The sequence below is a fragment of the Talpa occidentalis genome, unplaced genomic scaffold (genome assembly GCF_014898055.3).
Source record: "Talpa occidentalis isolate TD23 unplaced genomic scaffold, MPIMG_talOcc4v2.1 talOcc4.2, whole genome shotgun sequence".
NCBI lineage: Eukaryota > Metazoa > Chordata > Mammalia > Eulipotyphla > Talpidae > Talpa > Talpa occidentalis.
The window spans coordinates 54,351,725-54,372,892 of NW_023602073.1; the positions used below are offsets into that span (position 1 = coordinate 54,351,725).

The 21,168-nt window shown below is 41.5% G+C and overlaps 1 protein-coding gene across 1 annotated transcript in view; it reads right to left on the reverse strand.

Moving 5' to 3' along the window:
* Nucleotides 1-402: 402 nt before the first annotated feature.
* LOC119252300 (H-2 class II histocompatibility antigen, E-S beta chain-like) overlaps nucleotides 403-21,168 on the reverse strand; it is a 47,758-nt gene continuing 26,992 nt past the window's right edge. Inside the window, exons 2-6 of the mRNA XM_054698142.1 lie at nucleotides 11,932-12,304; nucleotides 2,330-2,611; nucleotides 1,527-1,637; nucleotides 1,019-1,042; nucleotides 403-720 (exon numbers count right to left, since the gene is read on the reverse strand). Coding sequence (XP_054554117.1) covers nucleotides 707-720; nucleotides 1,019-1,042; nucleotides 1,527-1,637; nucleotides 2,330-2,611; nucleotides 11,932-12,304 — 804 coding nt within the window. The 3' untranslated portion in view covers nucleotides 403-706. The remainder of the gene's footprint in view (nucleotides 721-1,018; nucleotides 1,043-1,526; nucleotides 1,638-2,329; nucleotides 2,612-11,931; nucleotides 12,305-21,168) is intronic.

Here is a 21,168-nt window from a genome sequence, read left to right on the forward strand (position 1 = left end):
GGCAGAAATACAGTTGTGTTCCTCTGGGGGAATGTGTGAGAGCCCATTTCTATCTTGAATAGGTGGTAGGGGTTAGTCTAGTGAGGGTGATCCCTTAATCTGTAGGACTTCACCTATCTCCCAGATTGATAGTGTTAAAATGAAGCTGAACTGTAAGACATCCAGGTGGTGCCAGAGAGTTGCTTGGTGATGTGAAAAAACTCCCACATGTTACAAATGGATCTCAGAATCTTTAATATCTACCTACAGAAAATCCACAGAAGCAAGGAAATCCCCCTGATTCACATGTGGTCAAAATTCAGGAATATAAATGTAAACTATTACTGTCTTATGACGTAATCCTCCATTTTTCTCTACTTCTTGCCCTTGTAGCTGCATAAAGCAGATGATTTCATGTTTAGCTGAGGAAAATAATGGAACATAAAAAAATACTGGCAGAAGGTGAGTTCATTTGCATAAGAGGTCATAGGGTTCAATACAAAAGGACCTGGGCAAGAATGAAAATGAGATATTTCAACCAATAATATTGGGACTTCCAGGTCAAGGGCAGGGCTGAGGGTGGACATTTTCTGCGAGGTCACTGAACCAGGAGCAGACCAGATCCTGAGAAGGGACTTTCTCTGCGGAATAAAAGCCAGCAGGAGGACTTTACATGCTGCAAAAAAGCTGGGGCAGAGGCTGTACCTTGAGGGTCACTACCTGGGCATCAGCTCAGCAGTCCTGCAAAAGAAAGGAGAGTCTTGTTTCCAGACCTACTTACAAATAGCTTCCTTTCCTCTCTCATGGCCTCATGTTTTATAACACTGCAGTAAGAAAGAGGAAATTCTTATGTCACCTTGAACCAAAGTTATTTTGCAGTGCAGGCTTAATTAAGTAAATGGCAAGAAGAAACTTGAGTGTAAACTGTCAGGTCAGTAGTTAGAGCCCCAGTCTTTCCCATTATTTCTGTCTTGTCACTCTCTACCATCAATTCTATGGAAATTGAATATGTCTCTAAAAGGGGATTAAAGAACATTACCTGTTGGCTGAAGTCCAGAGTGTCCTGGGAATGAGAAGGGATGTTATATACTTAAAAGAATTAAAAACAAGTCTGTCCCCACATACAATGCTCCCAGGCCCTGACCAACAACCTGAGATTTTTCTGACATTACAACCGGCATCACATAATGCCAGGCCAGAAAAAAGAGTAAGGGACCCATGATGAGAGCAAGTGACCGATGATGTGCCTATATAAATTCACTATATTTTCATCACCTTAGTAATACTTCAGCAAATTTGTATTTGTCCCACGATCTCACCTTGAGGTCTCTGTGAATGCTAATCCTTTTCCTGCTTCTATAGGTCATAATAACCTCTTATTGTTTAAACATGCTAATCATGACTTGCTGATTTCTGAAATTTCAGGACATTTGAGGTCAGTTGAGGAAAAACAGGCCTGCTAGTGTACAGAAAATTAAACTGTGTGAAGTCATCCTTTTCTCCCACAAAACTCAAAGAGGACTCTCAGCTATGACTAGGCTCCTTACCTTTGGGATTCCTGAAGTGGATGAACAGCCCCACCCCAAGGAAGAGCAGACCCAGAACAAAGCCCCCAAATCCACTCAGCATCTTGCTCCGTGCAGATTCAGACCGTGCCCCTGAGAAAAGAAGCCAGTTTTAGTGATGTTTGCCCCATATCCAATTTCCTAATATAGTCTGAGATTGAGAGCTCTGAGAAAAGGTGAACACTGCCTTCAAAGAACTAGAATAAATGAACTTTTCTGGAAAAGAGATTTAAAAACCACCCTGCATAGACACAAGTTTCAATCATTGAACTCATTTGACTATCACAGTCTTTATGTAGGCCAGTACTTCAACATCTGATGAATGAGGAACATGAGACCCAATAAGTTGAGTAGCTTGTTAAGGGGGACAGATCCAATAAAAGACTATTCAAATTCCCTTATATTAGGAGTGTCTCTATATTGTAAAGAGGCTTCTCTTCTCAGATCACAAAGAACAACCCAGAAGCAATTGTTCTAGAAGTACAGGTCCAGCTAAGGCAAGGAGATTAGTGTCCAGAGCAAAGAGGTGACCAGGATCTGTGACATCATGGGAATGCTCAAAACAAGGATAAACTTTTCTGCTTGTCAGCTTAATTGCCTCCAGTAGGAGGATAGGTATTGGCAGAAACTATCACAGGGCTATACCCAATAACCCATGCTGAAGGAGAAGAGAAGATAGAATAAATGAAAATATGGTGTGGGCACAGGACAAACCTGAGACTTAGGGATAAGCCATGTCCCCTCCAAGGTGGATAAAGAATTTTTGAGATCAAAAAGATTCTCACTCCACTCCACTGTGATAGGGCTCATCAGGCTTGCGTGCTCCATGTGGCAGGTGTAGACCTCTCCACTCTGAGAAACTGTTTCAAGCATCACCAGGGTCTGGAAGGTCCAGTCTCCATTCTGGATCAGACCTGTGGAAACGACCCCAGCCATCTCCTCCTGGCCATTCCGGAGCCACCTGACTTCAATGTGGCCTGGATAGAACCCATTCACAGAGCAGACCAGGAGGTTGTGGTGCTGCATGGACGGGGTCTTTGAAGGATACACAGTCACTTTGGGCTCAACTAGGAGAGAAATGAAGAGGAAATAAGTGATAATGATGAAATAAGAGGCCTTGGCTGGTGCCTTTCTGCCCCCAGGCACTAGTCTCAGGTCCTGTCTCAGGGTCTCAGGCAGACCTCCCTCAAAGCTGACCATATGGTCCAACAGGAATTAATGCCAAGAGGCTTAACTATAACCTTAGAGCAGGGACCCATTATAGTTGAGAGATGCTGAGGAAATCTGTAGGTTTTTCATAGCATGAGACAGTAATTCATTGTTGAATTTGAGTGTTTATAAACTATTGTAAAGCATTGGGTGCATTAATTAATAGCATTATTTTTGTATCCAGGCTACCTGAGTTCAAATCCAAGTTCTGTCTCTTACTGATTGATCCTGGGTGAGTTTTTAAATTCTTCTGTGCCTCAGTTTTCTTCTTTATGAAGGGTAGTACAAAAACGAACTCAGGGTTAGTATGTATAAATTCTTAAGATTATATGAGAATTATGTGGACTTAAAATATGAAAAACTTAGGCTGGAGCTCAGTCTTCTATATATGTTAACTATTTACTGTCTTTGCTAAGTGGAGAGAAAAATATAATTTAAGGCAGTGTGATGAGCTGAGAAAAAAGGATGTGGACTGTGAAATCTTGGGAATGCTACAAACTTTACAATGCCATAGAAATGGTTTTATCTTGGAAAGCTTTACTAGACAATAGTGAGTGTCATACTCTATGAGTTGAATGCCAAGAACAACATGAATCCGTCATCCTGAAAGGATGATGGTAATCACTACTGGCAAGAGTATAGAGAAAAAGGAACACTCAGCCACTATTGGTGAGGATATAAATTGTTGCAGCCTCTATGGGAAATGGTATGGACATTCCTCAAATAATTAAAACTGAACTATCACAAGACACAAAAATACCACTGGTAGGTATTTAGCCAAGGAATATGAAAATAATATAAAAGATTTATGCACTCTTATGATCATAGCAGCATTATCCACCATAGCCAAGATAGAGAATCAACCTAAATGCCCTTTGACAGACAACTGGTTAAGGAAATTGTGGGAAATATATTTAATGGATTACTCAGCTATTTAAAAAATGAAATAGTGCCTTTTGGGACAAAATTGATAGTTCATTAGGTGATTATGCTAAGTGAAATAAGTCAGAAAGTGAAAGGCAATTACTGATGGCTTCTCTCATCTGTAGAATATAAATAAAGAAAACAGACTGGAAAAACACAACACAAGTAACTGTCAGACTCTGTGAAAACTATGGGAGGGAGGAAGGAGGATGCAGAGGGGTAAGCTGATGGTGTATTGGCCCTGGTGTACTGCCCTGCAAATGGCAAATAAACAAAAAAAAAGATGAAAAAACTAAAATATTATGATACATTCTACAGATCAACATCAATCCTTTGCAAAACAATCATCTCTGTTATTGGAATTGTGACAGTTTTGCAACTGTTTCTCTTTTTAAACTGACATTTGAGTCAGGGTAGGGTCTGTGTGTGATTAGTGTTCAAGACAATCCCTCGCACTACCAGGCTTAAAAATATTATTTTGAGGGGGTGGAGCAACATGGCGGCGAGGAGACGCTGCGAGTAAGATCTCCCATTAAAAAAAGTTAATAGGGAGGAAAAGCGGCAGGTCCCAGTAAGAACTGGGACACGGAAGATAAACGGACGACTCTAGCAAACTGCCCGAAGAAGAAAGTGGCCATAAAAGAGGACCAGAAGGGAGGGAAGCGCAGAACCCTGCTCCCCTCCCCCGCCCACAGAGTCGGCACTCTCCGCCCGCAGAGAGGAGGGAAACAACAAACCAAAACGGCCAACAAGAAAAACGGACACAGCAAGTGGGACTGTGAGTGGAAAGGAACTATTTCAGCCACCACACCCCGTGAACGGGAGCTGAGGCGAACCCTGCAGGATCCACCGGTGAGCGAACGGCTCCAGGCGCCATTAGAGAAGAACAAAGACCCCGGGAGACGCGCACACAGCCCGGGCTGCTGGTAAGCTTGCGCCAAAAGTGGCGCGCTCGGCGCGCTTGAAAAGCAAGTGCAGACCAGGATCGCGGCTGCCCAGGTCCCCGCGCCTGCGACCTAGGCTTGGGAGATGACCTAGGCTTGCCGGGAGACGCTCGGAGGTCCTCACTGAGGTGAAGGTCCCTCCCTGAGTAAGCAGGAACCAGGCGCCCAGGCAGGGGAGCGGTGCAAAAGGCACCATTCCCGCGCCACTGAACTGGGCTACAGCCCGCGTCCTGGAACTGAGGGCTTTGGAACTGAGACCCGGGGCACGAAATTAGGGGCGTGGGTTCCCCACGACAGTAGGGCACAAGGCAGACACAGCACCCCAAAGCCGTTGAGGTGTACCCTACCATCCCCGCTCTGCTCCCTGTCCCACGGGGTGGAAAATCAGCTCCCCAAGGGCTCTAGGAGAGATCTCTGGCGCCACCTAGCGACTTGAAGCCAGCACAGCTTCCTGAAGGAGCTAGTGGCCAGCTGGGGGGTTAGCCCACACCCGGCCCCTTCCGAACAAGTAGTCTGAGCCCACAGGGAGAGCTAGCACCCACAGCCAGGGCAGACCAGGCACGCAGAAGAGTGTGCCTGACACCGTACGCGCAGGGAGTGTGTCCCACATCACCATTTTAGAACAGGGACATTTCTTCAGTAAAGACTACCTGCAGAAGGCTTCCTCAGGAGCCAGAGGTGAGCGGGGGAAGTTCGCCCACGCCAGACCCCCTCTGGCCTGCAGTCCAAGCCCAGAGGGGGAGCAGGAACCCACCGCCGGGGCAGACCAGGCGCACAGTGGAGTGTGTCCCCACATCGACATTTTAGGACAGGGACCTTTCTCCAATAAAGACTGCTTGAAACTGACAGATGACTCTTGGAGGAACCAGAGGGGAGGAGAAAGCTCACCCAAGATGCCGGCCAGTCCCAACTACACAGTGTCCCAACGCATACGGCAAATTAGAAAACAGAGAGTAGGGAGGAGAAGAACCACACGCAACCTAGCAACTCTCCAGAGAAAAAGCACACCACAAAAAGAAAACCAGTCCTCAGATTGCAACGACAGTAACTTGGAAGAACTTCTGAGCCTTCCAGAAAGAGAATTTAAAATTGCCGTGATTAAAAAACTGACAGAAGTCATAAAGGAAAACAATGATAAGGGAAAAATAATCAACGATCAGAAGAATGAAATTGAGTCCCTAAAGAGGGAAGTAAAAGAAATGCAGGAGATCAAAGAATTAGTGGAAGAACTAAAGAATTCTGGGAAAAGCAATGAAAGCAGAATTGATGAAATGGAAGAACGAATAAGTGCTCTTGAAGACACAGAAATAAAAAGAACCAAAACAGAAAAGGAAAGAGAAGTACAAAGGAAAAAGAATGAAGAAAGACTTCGGGAACTATCTGACTCCATGAGGAAAGGAAATATAAGAGTTATAGGAATACCAGAAGGAGAGGAGAGAGATGTAGGAACAGAGAAAATATTCAAAGAGATAATTGAAGAGAACTTCCCAAATGTGAAGAAGGAGCTGAAAATTGATATACAAGAAGCAAGAAGAACACCAAACTTCCACGACGAAAGAAAAAATACAGCAAGACACATAATAGTAAAGCTCCCAAGAATCCAGGACAAGGAAAAAATAATGAAGCTGGCAAGAGGGAAGAAACAGATAACATTCAAAGGAAAGCCAATCAGGCTGACATCAGACTTCTCCGAAGAAATACTACGGGCAAGGAGAGAGTGGAGGGACATAGTCAATAGACTCCAAGAAAACAGATGCCAACCAAGAATACTCTATCCCGCAAAGCTCTCCTTCCTCTTTGAAGAAAGAATATGGACCTTCCCAGACAAAGAGAAACTCCGGAATTTCATTGCAACTAAACGACCACTCCAAAAAATACTACAAGGAGTCCTAAAGCCAGAACCTCAGAGGGACGAATAACAATGAAAGAAGGCCAAAAAAAAAAAAAAAAAAGTTATTAAAAGAATAAATAAAATCAAAGGAAAGACAAACACAATGGCAAATACAGATGTTAACATATCAATATTAACTCTAAATGTAAATGGACTAAACTCTTCAACAAAAAGACACAGAGTTGCAGCCTGGATTAAGAAACAAAACCCAACCTTTTGCTGTCTCCAGGAAACACATTTAGCTACAAAAGATAAAAATAGGCTCAAAGTTAAAGGATGGAAAACAATCCTACAAGCAAATGGACCAAAAAAGAAAGCAGGTACAGCTATACTTATATCAGATAAAACAGATTTCAAACTCAAAAAGATAAAAAGAGACCCCAATGGTCACTACATTATGATCAAGGGGACAATACTTCAAGAAGAAATAACACTCATTAACATATACGCACCAAACGAAGGAGCACCAAAAATATGAGACAACTGTTGTCCTCTCTGAAAACAGACATCAAAGAAAACACATACGTAGTGGGAGACTTCAACACACCACTATCAACAATGGATAGATCAGCAAGACAAAAAATAAGTAAAGAAACCAAAGCTCTAAATAAGGACCTAGAGCAATTGGGTTTAACAGACATCTATAGAACACTAAACCCCAAAAAAACGGAGTACACATTTTTCTCAAGCGCACACGGATCATTCTCCAGGATCGATCACATACTGGGGCACAAGACAAACATCAACAGATACACCAAGATTGAAATCATACCAACCATCTTTTCTGACCATGAAGGCATCAAACTAGAAATAAACCATAAAAAGAAGGCAAGGAACTTTCCTACCTCATGGAGATTAAAAACCACACTACTGGAAGACCACTGGACTAATGAGGAGATCAAAGAAGAAATTAAAAAATTTTTTGAATTGAACGACAAGGAGGACACCAATATCCTAAATGTATGGGATGCAGCAAAAGCAGTAATAAGAGGAAAATATATAGCAATAGAAGCTCACATCAAGAAACAAGAAAGAACTCAAAGAAACAACCTAATCTCGAAGCTCAAAGATCTAGAAAAAGAACAACAAAATACCCCAAAACCAGTAGAAGAAAAGAAATAATAAAAACCAAAGCAGAAATAAATGAAATTGAAATTAAAAAAACAATCCAAAAGATCAATGAAACCAAGAGCTGGTTCTTTGAAAAAATCAATAAAATAGACAAACCCCTAGCCAGGCTCACAAAGGAAAAAGGGAGAAAGCACAAATAAACAGGATCATCAATGAAAGAGGAGAAATCACAACGGACACAGCAGAAATCAAAAGAATAATCAGTAACTACTATGAACAGTTATATGGAAACAAGTTTAACAATCTAGAGGAGATGGACAAATTCCTACAACTCTACAATCACCCAAAGCTAGATAAAGAAGAAATAGAACACCTAAACAGACCAATTACAATTAGCGAAATTGAAATGGTAATCAAAAACCTCCCCAAAAACAAAAGCCCAGGACCTGATGGATTTACAAATGAATTCTACCAAACATTCAGAGACGAATTAGTGCCTATCCTTCACAAACTCTTCCAAAAAATTGAGAAGGAAGGGACAATACCAAACACGTTCTATGAAGCCAACATTACACTAATACCAAAACCGAACAAGGACAACACAAAAAAGGAAAACTACAGGCCAATCTCCCTAATGAACACTGATGCAAAAATCCTCAATAAAATTTTAGCCATCAGAATCCAACAATGTATCCATAAGATAATTCACCACGACCAAGTAGGATTCATTCCAGGGGCACAAGGATGGTTTAACATCCGAAAATCAATCAACGTTATCCAACACGTCAACAAAAAGAAATATAAAAACCATATGATAATATCAATAGATGCTGAGAAAGCTTTCGACAAAGTGCAACACCCATTCATGATAAAAGCCCTTGAAATTCTTGGGATACAAGGAACATACCTCAACATCATAAAGGCCATCTATGACAAGCCAACAGCCAGTATCATTCTCAATGGTGAAAAGCTGAAAGCAATTCCATTAAGATCTGGAACAAGACAAGGATGTCCACTCTCACCACTGCTTTTCAATATAATACTGGAAGTCCTAGCCAGGGCAATAAGACAAGAGAAAGACATCCAAGGAATCCAAATAGGAAAAGAAGAAGTCAAACTATCACTATTTGCAGACGATATGATATTATACATAGAGAACCTCAAAAACTCCACAGAAAAGCTAATTCAGCTCATCAATCAGTTCAGTAAAGTGGCAGGATACAAAATCAACACGCAAAAATCAGTAGCCTTCCTATACACAAACAATAAATCTGAAGAAGAAGAAATCAAAAAAACCATCCCTTTTGTTATTGAAACAAAAAAATCAAATATTTGGGAATAAATCTAACAAAAGAGGTAAAGGACCTATACAAAGAAAACTATAAAACACTGTTAAAAGAAATAGAAGAAGACACAAAGAAATGGAGAGACATCCCCTGCTCGTGGATTGGAAGAATAAACATTATTAAAATGGCCATCCTTCCAAAAGCAATATACAGATTCAATGCTATTCCAATCAAAATTTCAATGTCATTCTTCAAAGAAATAGAACAATTATTGATGAAATTCATATGGAATCACAAAAAACCACGAATAGCCAAAGCTCTCCTGAAAAAAAAAGAAGGGAATGGAGGCATTACACTCCCAGACTTCAAACTATACTACAAAGCCATAATCATCAAAACTGCATGGTATTGGAACAAGAACAGACATACAGACCAATGGAATCGAATAGAAAATCCAGAAATAAACCACAGATTTATGGTCAACTAATCTTTGACAAAGGAGCAAAGAATATGCATTGGAGCAAAGAAAGTTTGTTCAATAAATGGTGCTGGGAAAACTGGGTCGCTACATGCAAAAGAATGAAGCTTGACCACTACCTCACACCATACACAAAAATCAACTCAAAATGGATTAAAGAACTAGACATAAGACCTGAAACCATAAAATATATAGAAGGAAATATAGGCGAAACACTACGTGATCTGCACATCAAAGACATCTTTACAGACACATCACCCAAAGCAGTGATAGTGAAGGCAAAGATAAACAGCTGGGACTACATCAAATTAAAGAGCTTCTGCACAGCAAAAGAGACAATAACAAAAACAAAGAGAAACCCCACCAACTGGGAGAACATTTTTGCACCCAACACTAATGATAAAGGACTGATCGCAAAAATCTGCAAAGAGCTGATGAGACTCAACAAAAACAAAGAAAATAATCCAGTCAAAAATGGGCAGAAGAGCTAAAAAGAAACTTCTCTGAAGAGGAAATGCAAATGGCCAACAGGCATATGAAAAAATGTTCAACATCACTTGCCATCAGGGAAATGCAAATCAAAACTACCATGAGATACCATCTTACACCAGTGAGAATGGCACATATTAAAAAAACTAGCAACAACAAATGCTGGCGAGGGTGTGGAGAAAAAGGAACTCTTCTACACTGTTGGTGGGAGTGCAAACTGGTCCAACCACTGTGGAAAGCTGTGTGGAGATTTCTGGACCTACTAAACATAGAGCTTCCATATGATCCAGCAATTCCACTCCTAGGTATTTACCCAAAGGACACAGAAACATCAATTCCAAAGAACACCTGCACCCCTATGTTTATAGCAGCACTGTTTACAATAGCTAAGCTTTGGAAACAACCCAAATGCCCAAAAATAGATGACTGGATCAAGAAGATGTGGTCCATATATACCATGGAATATTACTCAGCATTCAAAAAAGATAAACACATGCAATTTGCAGCAACATGGATGGCGCTGGAAGGGATCATGCTCAGCGAAATAAGCCAAAAAGAAAAAGAAAAATACCGGATGGTCTCACTCATAGCAGGAATCTAGAAAACTTAAATAAGGGACCAGGAAAATGAATAACTATAAGAAATTGAAAATCAAAATGAACAAAAAACTATGAACCAGAGTCACTTTTAGGGGGGCGGGGGCGGGAGGGGAGGGATTGGAGTCAGAATGGGGGGGCTGCAATTGTATGGGGAATATAACAATAAAATTTAAAAAAAATATATATATTATTTTACAAAAGGAATGAAAACCCTGAGAAAAAATAATTTTACTATATGATAATTGTAGATTTAAGATTGGTGTAAATTATGACTAGCAATTTTGCATTGTATTCCATTTAATAAAAATGTTTAAATTTCTATAATAATAAATAGAATAAAAAAATACAGATTGGACAAAATGCTGAATCACCTACAAGCAAAGTGTTAATCATTGCATTATCTATAAAATCACTGAGAAAAACACAAGGACCCCAGAGATAATAGATGATTCTTAGAGCAGTAACAGTTAACCAAAATACATGAAAAATGTTCAGGAGACTTCAAAATCAAAAAAATATAACTAAGATATATTTTTCAATGGTATTGGTCAATATTGAAAGAATATCTAAGGTGGGCATAATATGCAATAAATTGTCACAACTATAAACAAATAATATGTCACTACTTAAATACTATTAACATTGTACAAATAGTCACATCAGTATGCTAAGTAACAATTATAAACTTAAAACCCTGATTTCATAATCACCTCAACTATGTGACTACACTAAGAAAATATAAGCAAGAAAGTTAGGCCCAAAAGAAGCCTCTAAGATTAAAGGTGCATCTGAGGTCGCCCCTCTCCTCAAAAATTTGTCTGAGACTTTTTTTTTTCCTCAATGAAATGCTTATGCACACAAACACATGCCCACTAGATTCACTGGTTTCAGGATTAAGGAGGGGGTGGGACAAGCCTGAGACCAGCCTCATCAACAGTTCTGATTTCTATATATAAGCTGAAAATTTCAATCCAGACCTCTCCTCTACAAAACACTTTCTCACTCATTTTTCTATTTTCAGTTACTATAACTTAGAAATCTTTCTGTAACTATAAAAAAAAGTTCTAAATTCTTTTACATTCCTTACCTCCCTAAACCCTCACTCCAACTACAGACACTTTCACGTTCTTTTTCTATATCTCTAACCACCCACCCAATGAAGGTTTCTCCATCTCCAGCGCTTGCACTGACACCTCCATTATGTCCCACTTGACCTCTCCCACAGTGCCCACCCGAGGCCCTCTCTTCTGCACCCCCCACACCTCACCACACTCGCCTCCTCAGATCCCAGCCCCCCACATCCTCTGCTCCTCCACACCTAACAGTGCACCCCTCACTACACACTGACACCCACAACCCAACACGGACAGAGTCTCTGACACAGTCTCTCTCTCTCTCTCTCTCTCTCTCTCTCTCTCTCTCACACACACACACACACACACACACACACACACACACACACACACACACGCCGGCAGCCCATCGGCCTTGCTCACCTCGCCGCTGCACCGCGAAGCCCTCAGCAATCCCGTAGTTGTGTCTGCACAGCGTGTCCACCTCGCCCCGCTGGTGCTCCAGGATGTCCTCCTGTCGGTTCAAGAACTCGGCAATCGGCCGCCCCAGCTCCGTGACCGCGATGAACTCCCCCAAGTCGCTGTCGAAGCGCACGACCTCCTCCTGATTGTAGATGTGTCTCTCTAGAAACCGCACCCGCTGCGTCCCGTTGGAGAAATGACACTCGGATGTAGTGATGAATAAGTAATGCGCTGTGGAGCAGAAATAAGCAGGTTCCGGGGTCGCCTCCCGGAAGGAGACTGAGGAGGCTCCACCAACGAAAGGGTTGGGTTTCCTCCGGTACTGGACCCCGGGCTGGCTCCACCCACACCCCCACTACCTGTACCCCAGGGGTTCACCCTTCATCTGCTTGGCCTGGGAGGCCTCCCCTGCGGAGGAAATCCCTCCAGTGTGAGCCTCGGGATCTCACCAGTGTCCGCGCCGCTCCCGACTGCAGGAGCAGCTGGGCAAGACCCCACCTGCTCCCCACACCCCCTGCAGGCGCCCCCACAGTCTCTGCTCCCACCCCGGGGCTCCGGGGCCCCCTGAAAGAAGCCCCCTCCTCTTGTAAACACCTGGTTAGGGCTGACCTCGGCCGGGCTGGTGCTGCCCGCTGCCTGTCCAGAGGAGAGAAAAACATGCGCGTCTCCTCCCTGGCGGAGCTCAAAGTTCAGTGCAAGTGATGACAAACCCAGCACACATGTGGGGGTGAGAAATGTCCAAAGAAAAGTCTGAATTTCAAAATAGAGTAAACGTGTGATCACTCATCTTAACGTGTCAGAGAACTGGTCCCTAAGGGAGACACTCAAGATGTGACCTGGTAGTCAGTGGACGTGCGCTGGAGGGAGGGTAGGTGTGTGTACACTTGTAGGGTAAATGGTTTTTCAGGCTTTCCTGCCCTCCTGACATCAGGATGGCCCTGCCAGATGGGGCACCTGCAGTAGTTACATTGTTACAAAATGTCTTGTTTGCTTGTGTGGGCGGTGGGAGAAGTATTGAGATGGTCACCTGGAGAAGCAGAAGCAGGAAAGAAGCTGGAGAGATGCAGGAGAGAGAAGGGGACAAAGACAGCCAGAAGAGAGACAGAGAAGCCCGGAGTGAAGATTTGCCGGCACCCCTGCCTGCCATATACCTGGTTGCTGCAATGCATGTAAAGCTCAATAAAAGCCTGAGAAAGCCACCGAGGGCTCCAGGACTGTCCTTTACCCGGCTGCCTGATCATAGATAACCTGCTCAGCGCCCTTCCCGTCCTTGCAACATTGCAGGAAGAGGCGGAAGAAGGCATGTTTCAGGTAAAGGTCATACCCCGAGGAAACACTTGATAGACCTGACACCGTCAATAAACCAGAGCAAAACAGTCTGCTGAAGCAGAGTGAGGGAAAAGAAGGAAAAGATGAGGCAGAGAAATCCCAAGGTCTAGGTATTTAAAGGCTTTTAGGTGAAGGTATAGGGTTGACTTTATAGATATGTAATGGGAAACCAGTGACAAATTTAAGGAGATTAAAACCATAATCCCAATATAGACTATAATTCCTTTTCTGCATTTCCAAATCCAGAAAGTTCAGAAATCAGATTTTTAAAAATCTGACTTTTAAAAATTTATTCAGGTCCTCCCCAGTGGCGCAGCTTTTGAGCACTGAGCTGCGAAGCTGCCCGCAGCCTCTGCAGCACCGGTTCCATCCCAGGCCTCCAGCGAGGGCCCCACATGGCGGCCAGACCTCTCCTGCCGCCCGCTGCTCCCCTCAGCAGTGTACTTCGGTCCTTCTGCCTGCTCTGCTCCCCGCTCTGGCTCTGGTGAATTCTCTCACCCTCCCGGGCTTCTGACTGTACCTGGTGCTTGCATAAATAAATAAATAAATAAATCTTAAAAAAAAATATTCAGCAAATCTGACCTAATAAGGAAAAGAATCACAAGTCTCAGAGGCTTATGAGTTTTATGTGTCTGTGTTTTCAATGTATGCAAATATAACTTATATACATATATTTACATACACACATAAATTTATATTTTTATCATTATTTTATTAAACTGTGAAAGTATAAAAAAAATCACTATTTAAAAGTAAGATGAATAAATGGATGTATCTGATATCAATAGTGTCAAAAGTAGAATTAAGGCAGAAATTTGAAGTATTTTATTGAAAAATGCTTGTGGCAGTCACTACCACTGATAACTTATAAAGGAGAGTTGTTGAAAGTTAACAAAGATGTGACAATCAGGAGCTCATGAAAATTTTGAAAACATTACATAAGGCAAAAAATAAAAATGAGTATTTTGAACTTGAGTTGATTAAGTCAACAAGAAAGTAGTAAATTTGTACAACTCTCTAGTTCTTTTTTTTTTTGTCATGAAACAAGCTAAAATAAACCATGAATATCAGAATTAGAGAGTTTATATACAAAGTGTGAGTCTAGAATTTTTACAAGCAATAGTGTAAACCACTGTTTTCAACCTCAACACTGTTGACATTTTGGACCAGATAAATCTTTGTGGTTGGCAGTGAGGTGTGGAGGGAGAAGGGCTGTTCTTGATATTGGAAGATGTCTGTCCACCAGTATCCCTGGCCTCTACCCACCGTATGTCAGAAGAAACCTCCATTGTAACAACCAAAAATGACTCCAGATACTGCCAAATGTTCTAGGAGTCAGGGACTGGGGAAAGGAGTGGTGAATTGTCACTGAGTGAACTCTGCTGATCTGAAAAATCTGTAGCAAAAAAAAAAAAAAAAAATCACTAATAATTGTGCAGCAGCTAAACATTATACTAAAAGTTTTGTCAATATATCTTTTGAAAATTTTGGTCCTACATGAGGTTTGTATTTTTTAGGAATATATTAGGTTACAGCAGAGAGCTAGCTTTCCAGAGAACTAAATTGGTTGGCCTTAACAGTAAATTACCCAATCATGTCATTTATCTTTCATATCATCTCCTTTCTTAATTTCTTCGCTACTGGGCCACTAAAGACATGGACATTTTATTCCTATTCAATGTCCCAAGTAATTGATTTTCAAACTTTATCTCCTGCTCCCAGTAATACCAATAGTCATCAAATTATCAGTCTTGGCCAGATGAAGACCTCTCATTCTTATAGTCAAATCCCCTCAGAAAGAAAGAAACTAAGAAAATGGGATTTTCATAAACACATTTTACAAAAAGATGAGTGGGTTCCCAGACTTCTCCAATTAGAAATGATGGCATAGAGAAGTTCACTCTTGATATGACCCAGTTCTATTTTATAGTCACAAGTTCTCTAAGTATATTCTTGAAAGATGGGACAGTTAAAAAATTAGAATGTATGAAGTTATTCTTCAATGTGGCTTGATAATTAGCACTTTTTATATAGTTAGTTAACTAACACCAGTTAGTTCTTGTCCACGTGACCAACTTAGTGTTCCCGGATTTAGCAAATAAAAATGTAGGATGCCCACTTAATCTGTATTTTGTTTGTTTAATTCAGGCTTAATTGGATATCCTGTGTTTTATTCGGCAGCCCTAGCAGAACTCGCTAACACTATCTCAGGGCAAATAAATATTTAATACCTTCTTTCATATCTTAATGCAACTTCTTTTCATTCTTCAATATGTGCCTGTGATAACCAACACAAGGTGAAGCCACATGAAACTTTTCAAATAACAATAAATACAAAATGAGTATTTCCCCTACTTATTGAAACTAATGGCCTTTACATCCCTCCCAACCTTAATACAAACACTATTACATGAACATCAGAAACATCTCAATCAAACCACTAGTAACTAATGGTGGTTAGAAGTTCAAGCTCTAGAATCAGAAAATCTAAATTTAAACACAAGTTCCTTCCATTTGGGTGAATTGTTAATGCCTATGAATCTTATTTATCTCTAAAATGAATTTACTGATGGCATATTTCTCACAGAAATACTATTGTGTGAAAATTTAGTCGTCCTAGTGCTCATCACATAGTAAGTACTCAATACATATATTACCATTTTAATATTTATAACTCCTATGAATGCAAGCTCACAAGATCTTTCATTCCTTAACTACTAAAAGTATATTCATCATGATGTGGCAACTGTCTTTTATTAATTTTATCACTAATTATCATTTCAAACACATTTAAGGGCAGAAACATAGGTTACTGCACATAAAGGAGCTCACATGAACCTACCACAAAAGGAACATGCTGACATAGGAGAGAGGGACTGTCCGTATACTCAGATTTGGACCACAAAACCTAGATGTAAGCACTAAATATATGACATGAGGTAAATTACTTAACTCTTCAAATTTTACATTCCATAGATATACATGTTTTTATGTGATAAAATAGCTATGGGAATTGCATACTGAAATTTGGAGGCCTGGTATATAGTAACTACAGATTACTATGACTCTTCATGCTGATAGAGAGCTCATCTGTTTTGGTATCACTCTATCCTGATCACCTAGGGCAATAACTGGTATCTTTTAGATCACTGAAAAATATTGACTTTATAATAAATTGGTAACTTTTTTTAAAAAGCTGTAACCTCTGCACACAAGGGCTCTCTAGTGTTTCCTTGTCAATGACTGAACATCCCTTGTTCTCAATTCTTCCTAATTTCTCTTCAGGCTCTTTTATTCTTACACTTTAAATCCAGATGATGTCCCCATCCCAGGAAACAGTGTTTCCCTGGTATTAGCTGCTCCAAAGAGTGATCTGTAATCTATCCTTCACTTCTGCAGCTCCTGTTCACTTTTCAAATGATCCAATACAGTTTCTATATTATATGTCAAGTCTAACAAAATCAATACTCGCTTATCTGTCCAGGTCTCACTTCACTCACTGTTTGGTAATAATCATCTCACATTAATACTCTCTCCTCCTTGAAAAAATCTATTTTCCTTCACTTCCACACATCACACTCTCTTGTTTTTCCTCAACATCACAGGCATCCCTTCCCAGACCCTTTTGGTGATTGGCCCTAAGTCCTCTGGCTTTGATCCTTGTGCTCTTCTTATCTCACACACACACTCTCTCCCTACATGCCCCTCTACTTTCCTGGAATTTAAATAGTCACGCGTCAATGACACCAATGTATATACCCCTATCTCTGGCCTCCCTCTGAACTCCAGTCTCAACTTGAGCTCGTGACTATTTTCATCAACATTGAAAAAACATTTCAAACTTAGTAGACAAAACTTTACTCTTAACCACCCACTTCAATTTATTTTTATCCACATATTCCCTATCTCAACTAATAGCACTATCAAGTTTTTTCAAGTTATTTAGACAAAAATACTTAGAATTAACCTCATTTTTCTATTCCCTTGCCTATTTAATTCATTAACAAGTCATACAATATCAAAAATATCTTCAATTTAGTTTTACTATTGTCTTTGTCATACCACCCAAAATGAAGTCACAGTATGTCTTCCCTACATGATTCTACCATGCTCCTAAGTGGTCTCCCACTTGTTAATCCATACAATCCAATGTCCACATTGTATTTAGAATTTTTTTTTAAATAAATATAAATGGACTCTACTCTGAACCCTTCAAGAGCTTCACAGTGAATGAGGAAGTTAAGAAATGAGTGTAGACAGTCAGTCAGGATCAGATGTCCTAAGTTCATTTGTTAAAGTGAAGGAGGAATGATTGGTTGGAGTTAGGGTACCCCCAACCCAGTAAAAATTGAGTGTTCAGAACACCTAGACAGTAACACAGTACCAAAGCAATGGACCAAAGCTCTTTCTGAAAAACAGACCAGGTAACCTAGGAGACTCAGTGGGCCTGAGTCAATCAAGAGACGCAACACATAGACACCAAGTGGCTAAAACCCCTCCACTCCTTGCCTGCTATACCCATATATTCACCTACTTTTTGCCCCCTCAGTGGCAGCTCCCTAGGGATCACCCTCTGCTCAGATTGCTTTCCTGTCCTTCTCTTTACCTGCCAATAAATCTCTTGCTTTTCTGCCAAACTCTGATCTCCAATTGAATTCCTTCCTGTGGAGATAATAACTGAGATCCCATTAACATCCTGCTCTGTCTCTGGACAGGTTCTGTCTCAGATCCATCTGGTGCCCTGACTGTGGCTCAATTTCACTTATCTGTCTCTGTCTCTTTTTTCCGTACATCTTCTCCCTCTGTTTCCTGGTGGACTGAGAGCAATCCCGGAGGCAACTGAGGTGGGTAGCAATGCACCACTTCCTAGAACTGGCGCAAGGCTTCTTGGAGAGCTTGGAGAGCTCAAAAGGGTGGAGAACAGTCTTCTTTTTCCTTGGAAGCCCACTTTTACCTTTCCCTCTTTCCTTTCCTCATCCTGCCCTGTGGCTGAGTCTTCTAGTTTCTTTCTCTGCAAAACTAGTCTGGTCGGTTTTAGGGAGCTCAAGAACCCCATCTGGTGATTTCTATGGAACTCAAATCTCTGAAAACTCAGAAGGGGTGGTGATTTTCTCTCAGAAGGGTGAGTGAAAATCCCCCTTCTATCCTTTATTTTCATTTCTACAGTCTGTGAGTCTTCAATAAGTCTCCCCACAAAATACCAGTGTAACAGGGTGGACCCTAGAAAGGGGGAGGCACCAGGTTCCCTGCCCCATTCAAGGAAAGGTGAAGCTGAACAAGGAGGAGAAGCTGAAGATGAGACTGGAAAAGGAAGGAGAAGGGAGGAGAACAAGAGGAGACCTGGAGGAGGCACATGGAGCACAGAGACATGGAACAGAAGCTGCACTTGCTTCTTGGCCTTGGACTGATTGAAACAGATGTGTGTGAGAGACTCATGGGGAGGTTAACAATGGCAGCTCTTATCTTGATTTTGATTTTGCTTGTTCTATCCCAGACATGCTGTGCCCCTTCTGCCCCACGGTGCTTTAGACTTGTGGCAGGCCTCAGCGGCCCTGCTTTGGGCCAACCCTGTGTAGCTGGGCATTTGCCCACAAGGGAATGGGTAACTTTGGGTGCTTGATTTAGAAACTGTATTCTTTGTCTTTTTTTTTTTTAATCTTCTCTTTATTGCACACTAATTATTTTAAAGTTCCTTTCCTTTAAAGGTCTTATGCACTAGTGTATGTTTTTTCTTGATGCAATGGATAACAGATCCTATTTAGAGTGGGCAGGTTTGGGGGTACTAGCGTGCCCCTCTCCCTGCCCTGTAACAACCAGGAACCCATCAGTCTATTATTTAATATGCTGATAGAATGGCTGCCAAACTTAAGACTCTGGGGACAGATTGCTGCTGCAGGTGGCCTTGTTGCTCCAGCCAGATAGGATACTGACAAGCAGCTAAGAGAAAGGGCTTCACACCGTGGGGCTGAAGATCTGGCATCCCTTTGCTTTTTGTTCTTGGTCATAGAGAGAGAAAAATTTATCAGAAAGTATATTAGGCAATAAATTATATGTATCAGCATACTGTAAGAAAATGGCACGGAAAATTGTCTGTTTAGAAATTAGTTGTTGGGCAGTTTGGCCAACTTGACAATGGGAGATGGTTTGTTGTGCATGCCTGACAAGCAATCCAGCACAACAATTGTAGTGGGTCTTTCTTTTGCCTTCTTTTGAAGTTTCTTGGGAAAGTTTTTAAATGAAGCTATTTGAGTTAGGACTTTCTAGGTAGAAAAAGTTCTGATAGCTGAGTAGCAGCCAGTCCCCGGCTGAAGGCCATGAGAATAAGAGGAGTCTTTTCTTGCTTAGGCTTTAGCTGATAGGGATGTACTGGTCGCTATCAACTGTCTTAGGATATTGTTTAGCTGAAACAATGAGTTTTAGTGTAAGGCTTAGTTTTTTATTAACCTTGAAGGTTGCCTTCTTACTGAGAGCATGTAGTGGCCAAAAGCTTATGGAAAAAGAGATGCACTGATTGTTTCTGCTTTGTTTCTATGCACATGCTAATGTAATCTCACTGCTTGCAAAAAATGTATAAATAAAGAACCTGCTGAGCCTTTCAGTAGAAGAGACTTGCACCTCACCAAGTGTCAGTGTCTCCTCATTCTACCTCATCCCCTTCCCTGTAGCCCTTCCGTTTCAGGAACCCCTGACATGACATTTTGCCGGAGGCTGGTCCCCGGCAGACTGCGTGGTATAAAAAAATCCCCTGTGTCTTTTGAAGCAGAAACGTCCTCTCTTAAACCACTTTCCATTTTCTCCATGATTATCCAGTTTAGTTACAGGATGTGGGAGCTTGGATTATTCTGTCCCTCAAACTATTCTGTGTCTTTGCTTTGATAATTCTTTGCTTTGACTATTCTGTGCCTCAAAGTTTGAGATAAGGAAACTCACAGGGCTAAAGTCCTGGGTGTGAGAATCTATACATGCTGAAAGCAGCATGTGCAGAAAAGCAATAGATGTTATGCTTAGAGTAGTGAAAACACAGGCTTCCTTGTCTCGCTCCCTAATTTACCAATCTTGGCTGGCACCAGCTGGTTACACTTCACCCACATACTTGTGCATTCCCCATTTGCTTGCTTTCTTCTTTAATCTTCTGTCTTCTTTGTCTGATTCTAAATAAAAATGAAACTACCCTTGGAGTTAGACTGCACCTTTGTAGTGTGGTCCCTTTAGGCTTCTCAGTGTTCTGCACATGTACTCTTGTTAGGGGGAAAAGGATGTCCTAAAGCTATTTCCATACAGGCTTTGTGGACTTCCCCCTCCCCCCTCCAAATTCCATCACCACCAAAGGGAAGGTGGCTGGGACCTGAGGGTGGGGTTAAGCAGCCAGGTTGGTATAAAGCCAGACACGTGGGCTTTGGAGGGGATCCCCCATTTTGGCACTCCGCCACCTCACAGCGTCCAGCCAGCTCAGAGAGTGCCTTTGGGTTTCCAGGTCGGCGGATCGGGTAGGATGCATTAAAGACTTTATTTCCCTATTTTCTCCCTGAGTTGTACATTTCCTTATTTCCTTTTCCCTTGTAAATAAACCTTTTATTAACCTTTTGTGTGTGCCTGTAGTGGAGTATTCATAAGTCCCTTTTAAGCGCACGGGTGAGGACCCACAGCCAGGCAACCTGTTTTATATGGGGGTTGCCCTATAACACTCTGAGTGATCCTTTTTCATGCTGCCACAATGTTGTAATGAGACAACCAGACTCTGTTTCCTGTCTCTCCTACCTTTTCTCATTGCCTTAAAAACCATCATTTAAGCCTGACCTCCTTTTCCTTCTGTCTAGGCTTTTTCCCCAAAAGCTCTCCTACATTGGTCCTTTCTACAAGGAAACAAGG